This window comes from Aureococcus anophagefferens, assembly GCF_000186865.1.
Source record: "Aureococcus anophagefferens unplaced genomic scaffold AURANscaffold_30, whole genome shotgun sequence".
NCBI lineage: Eukaryota > Pelagophyceae > Pelagomonadales > Pelagomonadaceae > Aureococcus > Aureococcus anophagefferens.
In genome coordinates, this window is record NW_008705589.1 from 301,192 (window position 1) to 310,183 (window position 8,992).

Below are 8,992 nucleotides of genomic sequence, written 5' to 3' on the forward strand. Positions count from 1 at the left end.
GAGCAACTCGTCCCCTCCTCGATTCGACCAGAAGCGGAGGGAACTGAAGCACGGTGTTCATCTATTGAACGACTTCTTGCCTCGTCCGTATTAAGACAGCTGGCTGCGGCTTGGCTGCTGACCGAACTAGCATTGTTGCTGCGAGACTTCTTCAAATCGGGGGCACCGAGTGGTGTGCTGTTGTAACCTCCACGGCCAATGTGATTCAAACCTTTGCTAGATTTCACAGTGACCTGCCTTTGTCTTGACGTCCGGTCAGTTGCTGACATTCTTTGCGACGTTGATCTCTGATTTGATGCGCGATCGACACATGCTCTTGACAAAGACTCTGTTGGTTGAGGTTCAGAAGCAAATTCGCGCGCGCCGCTCACAACGTGCCTAAGAGGCCCACGAATGTCATATATTATTCTCATCGCAAAAAGGATCACTTTGCTCTGCTCCTAGCTGAGCCATTGCTAGCTGTTTCGCTTTCTCATGATTTCTTTGAATTGCCTCGCGTACGGGACCGCAAACAGCACAGCGTGGATCCTTACATCGATGGTAATGAGAGAGAACATAACGTGACGAGACACAGTGTGCCATCTGACACTGCTGATCTTTGCACTCAGCTATGTGTTTCCACAACCGCTTCATGCCACCACAGTGTGGCGTCACAGGGCAAGTTCCGTTCTCATGCGGACACTTGGATGCATGGCGCAAAAGCAATAGACGCTGTTGTTGCTGACGTAGAACCTGCTGACGCTGGTCCGCATGATATGGACGTTCTGCTGAAGCATCGCGTAGCGTTCCAGCGGTCCCCAGGGACATTCCTTCCGGCCCGCCAGCCCTTGTAGCTTTGCCAGGCTCAGCCTGTGTTGTCGGTCCCCTCTCCTCAGCCGCAGTCCCAGAGCTCATTAACGGATTGATCTCTGAAAGCGATACCAATCTTTTTGTGCTACAAACCTATGTGAATTGTATCTCTCTTGGGAGCTGTTTCTTTATCAACGCTAGTAGAAACTGATGTGCCTCCAGCTCCTGATATTGTATTCAGGCGCCCAGATGGGCCATCTGAAAGTGTTACTGCATTTGCGGAGATTCCCTTTGTCTGGTCACAATCCTCCATTGAATCAGATCCGGGACATGCCGTCGCTGTGGGATTCCCCTCGTCCGTCTTCTGCTTTTGTTGTTGTGCGCGAAGACCCATGGCTATTGCTAGTGATTGGAGTCTTTTCTTCAGAGTTTGCGTATCTCTATATCCATCCTGGGGCAGAAGAGGTGAGTAGCTCAACAACGCGAAAAAATGGCACTCACAAATGACTCGGCAGATCGGAAAAGAGATTCCTCGAGTCGCCTTGCCATCTGAGGAAGTTTCTGCATCCATTCTACAGGCGCGTTCGGCTTTCTAGCTTGAAGAAGCCGGGCGCTGGAGGGTGAATGTTATGAACACATCGTCTAAGAATCACGTACATGTTTGTGATCATCTTACGTCTTTCCTGGAGGTGGACATCTTGAGCATACCAACTTGGGCAACTCGTCGACCGATGAGTTGTTGTTGTTGCTGCTGCTGCTGCTGCTGTCGACGTTGTTGTGGCGATGGGGAGCATTGACTCGTTCCCTTCGCTGGACATATTTTGCCAAGGCGACAGGAGGGCTTGGGCCGGCTGGTACTAGTACTAGTTAGGGACATGGGGTGTTTCGGCGTCCGGCTGGAGTCTATTGCCCTGGCTTGNGACTGGAAGGAGGGACTTCTGCCACGTGCCCCGGCGAGGCGGGGTGTTAAAATCCGAGTATGCTAGTATGAAGTGATAAAGCGGCGAATATCGCCCTTAGAACGCGAGTGTGATTAAGCACAATCACTGGCAAAGTGCGCTTGGCCGGGCGATAAGCCAGCTACCTAGGGAGCCTACATTCCGCTCCTAGGGCTATGCTGCCCTAACTCGGGGCTATGCTATCCTCCCTATGCTGGGACGCTCATACTGCCCTATGCTGGCTATGCTCAGTCTGCCTTATACTGGCTATGCTCATGCTATACTATGCTGGTGCTTCATACTAGCATACTCGGATTCTAACACGGTATATACTTTTTCTTTTCAGTATCCTTTGGTAAAGTTTGTGTTGTGCTTTGGTGATCCGTTCGGCTTGCAGGTTTTCCGATAGCCGCGTTGCGTTATCTTGGATGATGCTCGATACTATGTCGTGTCCATGTCTTGGGTGGACGTTTCCACTATCGGACCGTTCATCATCTGTTCATATGACACAGAGAATTTGTTCCCCGAGAGCAGTTTGGTTAGTCCATCTGCTGGATTCAGTTCTGAGGCTATCTTCAGTGGGTGAAAACGTTCAGCATAGCCCAAGGAGCGGAATGTAGGCTCCCTAGGTAGCTGGCCTATCTGATAAAACGGCGACTATCGAGGTCAGAACGCGAGTGTGATTAAGCACAATCAAAGTGCGCTTGGCGATAAGCCAGCTCTGCATGCTGGCTGAGCAGCCTGCTGTATTGCAACATAAGCGCCTCTTTCATATCGACATAAGACTCTGGAGACTTTGAGAATTGAAGTTCTATTGTATACTCATCTAGTCTGCTCCTATTCATGATCAGCACGATCGTGGGCATGTCCCCGCCGGGTGCCGTTTCATGGGTGCATGTGGACGTCGAGTGTTATTTCGACGTTTTAAAGTCCCCTCGTGACAACCGGCGACGCAAAAAATGGATGAGATCACGAAAGCGGAAGCCTTCGCTCTTGCAGAGCTCTTCAACCCATCATTTCCTCTCAAGGAATGGCTTCTTGGCGCGGCAAAGCGCTCGGAGTCTCGGCGACGATGTTCGGACTCGAATCTCTATCTGCAGGAAAGAAACCTATGGTTATTGGCAGCCAAGTTAGCTGGCAGCGAGCTTCTAGGCGATGGCACCCATGCCGAGAGCGTCGGTCGAAACAGCGAAGAGAATTGTGGAAATGTTCGGTCTGAGACTTCAAGGCGATGGCAGTGTGTTCTATCTTGGCTGGAGGCCACGGCGGAGGAGAATGTTGAGTACTTTGAGCATTCAACTCACCGCAGCGCTGTGAACATCGATAGTGACTGCGTTGAGGGCGTCGTGTCTCGGGCCTTGGCATTGACACCAGATACCTGCCTTACTGCAGTACGCATTCCAGTGCTCCAAATTGATTTGCCAAGGTGTGAGGTTCCCATGTAGGCGAGCATGCAGGTGCGCGCAGTCGCCGAGGACGAGCGCGCGCGTGTCAGGTCGATGCAAGTTTACAGTGTCTTCATCTGCAGGTCATGCTGTTGCTTTGACCACACTCACAAGATAGGTACCTAATCGTGCGGGCAGGGCGTACCAAGGATGCAGCATCGCTTAACTTCAGAGTACCACAGGGTTTGTGGAGCGCAGTAGTGCTACGTGGTGGAGACCCCTGGGACAGTGGAAAGTCTTGCGCATCTCCCAAGCTCGGCAATCGACAGCTACAACTTTGGCGTCACTGCTGCAAGCAACGGTGTCGAAAGGCGCTCAAGATTGGTGAGCGGCTACAGGATAATGCCACTAGAAAGGCGATGAAAGATGTGGTTTTCTTTGCCGCGTCCAGACCACCGATGCGTAACAGTCAATAGCTCGGTCCCCGAGTCGAGATGTAAATGATTATCCCTCGCGCGTCTAGGTCTGGCATGCGGTACTAGCCCAAGGGCGTTGTAATATGGAAGCGCATGTACTTGCAGCCACTCTGCACGCATCGGTGGTTGCAACTGCAGAGGCTTGCTTGTACGAAGCCGCAATACATGCTATATTCGGCGGTGATGTGGCTGCATTTACACGCGCGCGACCTCGGGCATCTTGGGAAGATTATGGGTGGGCTAGGATCAAGTGCGCTGAGGCCAGTACCGCAGTCGACACCGCCAGTTTGCATGAGCATTCGCTGTCTAATCGACTGCCACTTAGACCAGAGGAATCAGCACTTGCGGAACTAAATGCGCTGCCTGGGACGACGCTTCAGACGCTTTCTGCGAGATTGGGAGCACATGGCGCAGCGGCTATTCCAGAGTTTCTCTTGTATCCAACCGAAGATGATGGATCCACAGAGTATGCAGCGATCTGCCGGGTCAAGGCTACTCTCGCGTGTATCTGGCGACGTGTGGCTGGGATGGGAACAAGTATACTAGCACATGACGCGCTGTGCGACCAGTGGCTAGCTAGGTATGCTGTGCAGCTATCGACAAGCCCAATGACAATCCAACTTGCGGCCTTTTACAGCGCACCTTTGCATAGGGCGCGTCTCCAGCACGTGGCTGAATGTTTTTCAGGTGCAAATAATGCTTGTGAAATAGACTCCTGCCTTGAGGCGGCTAAAGAAGCCCTGGGAGCAGAAGCAGTGCCTGAACTTGCATGCCGTGTCTGCGATCAATTCGTTCAGAAGGTTCAGAAAAATGGTGCGCTGTCGCTATCAGCATCTTTGACATCAGGGAACAGGGCTCGCAATTTTTTCGCGCTCGGGTGGCTCGCGGCTGTGCCTCTTGAGCTCGTTCGCCACGCGAACTCGATCTTAACAGACCTTGGGCTTTCTGCTATTATGCATTGCGATGATGTTTTCTGGATTGACGTAGATGCTGCTCTTGCCTACATTCCGAACACTGCACTTGATACTGTTGTAGATGTGGCTTGCGCCCGTGGCCCCCATGACGTGTTCGCCACTGCACTTCTTAAAATTCATCTTGGCTGGCGTACAATTCGACTTGCCATACGATGCATAAATACCTGGCAAGATGTACCACTGAGAGCCTTAGCTCAAACTACCTCAATTGACTGCGGACCTGCTACTAAGAGCGCTCATCAATGTTCCACTGCCACGTATGACACCCTTGTCGCTACTTTCGCTTTCCCTATGCAATCTTCGCTAAAAGCCTCTTTTACACCCGTGCACTTTCAAGCCGACTGTCTCGGTGCGGATGATACAAAGGATGCCAAAATTGATCTGCAATGGCGCATTGATGTACTCCTCAAGACCCTCGTTGGCCCTCTCGTTGGCGGCTTCCTTCCAAAGCTAGGCTGGCTCGATCTTGGTGCGCTACAGGAAGCAGCATCAATTGGAAAAACCAAAATAGATCATTCGTTCAGAGTGGCCGGTACTGTACTCATTCACGCAACTGATGTTGCTCGCACTACTGCAGATGCTTTGTCACAGCGTGATCAACCCGATCTAGCCTGGCACTGGTATATTAATTGCCTTCAACTAGCTGACATTCTTGCTGAGCCTGAGGCCGACGGTGCAACTCGTCTTGCTGTTGTCCGCGACCTAGAGTGGCTTTTTCCTAGGAGTCCGTTTTTCGGCACACCGCAATTCCTTAGGTATGCGCTACTGACATCCAGCGGACCCTCTTTCGAGTCAAGGCTTCTGCTGTCGAGCTCCTGCGCTACGTGAGCTCACACAAACGACAGGATAAGAATGAAATGAATAACGCAGATTGGCACTTCTTGCTTGCTCCTGGTCATGATCATCACAACCATAAAGGCACGCCAGCACTGCTACCACCGCTACCACACACGCCATCTGGGGGTGTTGAAGCCCGCGGGAAATTCGACGCGCTCCAGCCTCAGAGCGCTTTGGGCTCCGCCCGCGGCCCCAGAGCCTGAGCAAAGCCCCTAGCCGCTGGCGTGGTGTTGTCGGGGACGTCGCTGGTTCCCCGAACGCGGGAAACTCGACGCGTTCTAGTTTGGGCCCCGCCCGGCCCCCCGGCGCCTGAGTAAAGCCCCCGGCTGCCGACCCAAAATTCTCGGGGGCGGTTCGGGTTCCTTGGGGCCCCCTCCAGCGCAGGGGGGGGTTCTGGGCGGGGTTCTGCCGCCGGCGGCGGCCGCGGAGCCTCGGGGCCTACGCACGGGGCCTACTACTAGTCCTTACTAGTCCTTACACACCTAATTGTCGGTTCGCTGCAAAGGCTCAACAACAAACAAAACGAGTGCTGAGAATCGACTCGTTCGAGCTCTAGAGCTCAAACAAGCTCACAACTGATGCCCTCCATGGAATTCATAACACTGCTGCGCCACCTGTGGCGGTCGAGCCGGGCTTATGGTAATTTTATGTTGAACTTCCCCACGCCTATGTTGCACTTATTGACAACGTGTGGTCCATGTGAGCCATTCGAGGCGCCTAGAGCACCGGACACGCCGTTCCATCGGCCTCCGAGCACGTCCATGAAGCCCTGCGGCCCACACACTGCCCGGCGGCGGCTGCTGTCGACCACAGGCTACTTCAACATAGGGCTGCCTATTCAACTTGAACTTCAACATGGGGCTGGGCCGCGCTCGTTTCGGCCACTCTTTTGCTGGGCCAGAGTGGAGATTGAGGTCGATTTTACTTTCTTTCCAAAAGTGAACTAACAAGGCCTAGGAGATTGTTTTTTCCCGGCCCGGCAAGGGCTAGGAGATTCTTTCATACGGAGAATACCCCCCGCAAAATTTCCCGCGATCGAGCTAAAAGCGCAGACAAAAGCGAGGACCGTCGCTTCGTCGGCGAGCCTGCCGAAGGTCTCGACGGCCCAGCCCCATCCAAAGGCTAGGGCACGTTCCCTAATGCACTGGCCGGCCTCAAACGGCGCGGACCTACATGGAACACATGAGCAACACGAAAATGCTCGCGTCGCCTACAGCGCTCTTTATACCCGAGAATTGCAGGACACTGCGAGCGCGCCGCGGTAGCGCAGGCGGGCGGACGAACCGCCGCAGGCAAGGATCATCTGAAGGGATCTCCAAAACCTCGAAATAACACTCGACGTCCACATGCACCCATGAAACGGCACCCGGCGGGGACATGCCCACTATCGTGCCAACCAAGGTCGCATCCGCGCAGATTCGATGCGAAGCAACCCACGCGTCGTCGAGCAAAGTTACGGGCACGTTCAACACATCACCCGGTTGACTCAAACCGGTTTGGAAGGCCGAGAGGTACTCCTCGACGGCGCCCATAACCGGCCAAAGCTCGAAATAGCTCGATCGCGGGAAATTTAGCAAGGCTATTCTCTACATGTTTGGGGCGAACCAGGCCTAGGAGGTTGTTTTTGGCGCATTTTGGTTCAATTTTACTTCAACTTTACGGCAAGTCACCTTCTAGGAGATTCTTTTCGGGGCTGCTCAGCCGTGGGAAAGTGACCTTGGGAGCTCGATCTCCACTCTGATTCTGGCACTCTCAATTGAATCGAGCTCAGCCTCCCCTTGAGGGAGGAGTTTACCTTGCTTCCTTCAGCTTTAGGCTAATAGTCAGGTTTCTAGCTGCGGGTATTGTTCTATTGTAGTCGGCTTTTAAACAGATCGGGAGACGGACGGACTCGGTTGCTCTGATGGCGTCTGGTCGCGTTTGCCATTTCAAACTCGTCCTCCTTGGCGACACGGCGGTTGGAAAGTCGTGCTTGGTTGTCCGCTTTGTCCGGGACGAGTTTTTTGAATTTCAGGAACCTACTATCGGAGGTGATTAAGGTGTTGGGGTCGATTTTATTTAGTCAAATCACGCAGCTGCATTCCTAACCCAATCTGTCAACTTAGAGAATGCAACCGTCAAATTCGAAATTTGGGATACGGCTGGACAGGGTGCGGAGTTATTCTGTGCCTGATTCTAATAATTCTTTGATAGAACGTTATCGAAGCCTTGCCCCCATGTATTACCGTGGTGCTGCGGCTGCTATCGTTGTTTACGACATAACCAATAAAGAGTCGTTTAACGGTGCAAAGTCATGGGTCAAAGAACTTCAAAGACGTGGCGATCCCAATGTCATAATTGCTCTTGCTGGAAACAAAGCCGACTTGCAGAACAAGCGTCGAGTTGAGTCAGAGGTGAATAGACTGTGGCTTGCCTTGTTTCAAAAAAAACATAGGAAGCAAAACAATACTCAGAAGAAAACGGCATTCTTCATATGGAAACGTCGGCAAAAAATGCGACACACGTTAAGGACCTATTCCAAGAGATTGGTATGTGGGTTTGTATAAGCGAAGATGATGGTTTGATCATATGTGCAGCACGAAAACTACCGAAGACCCCGCCTCAGCCCGAGCGAGACGCGTTCCCGATTATTCCGTAAGCAATAGACTATTCTTTACAAATCTCATCTGAGTTACTTACAGCCCCAAGCACAATGAGAACAAAGTGTGCTGTTAACGATTTTTTCTTGCTAAGCTCCAAAAGTCCTGATTCTGCAACAGAAATGCTTGACGCGCCTAAAGAAGCAAACAGTGGTGAGTTCGGCTGATTGCGCAGGGAGACAATATTGAGCCATCCGCAAGATAAAGGTGGGCCATCGAGGTTACTGACTGTCTCTAGTGTCGACAGTGCGACTCCCTCCCTCCCGATTTGCGGATTTTTAGATATGCTATGGAGCTCGGTGGGTTTTCGGTATTGTGGCCACAATACTGTTCGGCAAGTTGGATCCCAATTACCTCGGGCCAGCCACGCGGCAATGAGTATGATCGTTGGGCGAGCAGTCCCTGGGTAGTTGAGGCCTGCTGAGGTGGCTGCGCCATCCAAGCGCGGTCCGTCGGCCTTCATTCTGGCACTCTCAATTGAATCGAGCTCAGCCCCCCCTTGAGGGGGGAGTTTACCTTGCTTCCTTTAGCTTCAGGCTAGTGGGGGACACGAAAGGCCAAGTGGACGGAAACATATTGTACTTGCCGTAAATGCAATACTACAATATTAGTATTAGAGAGGTTCAGTTTTGCTTTGGATGGTCTTTCAAAGCTGGAATAGACATTGCCGACTGTTGAAACGAGACATCTAGGCGATTCCGTAGCGACTCAGACGGGCGGTTACAGGGAGCGAAATGGGACGCGCTCGACTCCCCCGGCCTCCTAAAGCTGTTTTCGAGCCCACGCAGCACCACGGATCGTTTGTCGTCACCAATCGCTCCATCGCCTCCAGCTGCGTCACGCCCCGGGCCGCCAAGGCCTCCTCACGGGCTGCCCCGCCCCCGCCCCCCGCCCCCGCACGCAGCCTCCATGACGCGCCGCGCGCACCGAATAATGTCGATCCCACGGCGCGGG

At 52.8% G+C, this 8,992-nt stretch overlaps 1 protein-coding gene across 1 annotated transcript; it reads left to right on the forward strand.

Annotated features, from left to right (window-relative positions):
* Positions 1-7,302: 7,302 nt before the first annotated feature.
* On the forward strand, positions 7,303-8,644 carry AURANDRAFT_55091 (hypothetical protein; the record flags this gene model as incomplete). Its single annotated transcript, XM_009042348.1, has 6 exons — positions 7,303-7,429; positions 7,475-7,549; positions 7,593-7,792; positions 7,834-7,927; positions 7,976-8,033; positions 8,081-8,644. 6 exons carry the CDS (start codon positions 7,303-7,305, stop codon positions 8,112-8,114), a joined length of 588 nt encoding a protein of 195 aa, XP_009040596.1.
* Positions 8,645-8,992: the final 348 nt, after the last annotated feature.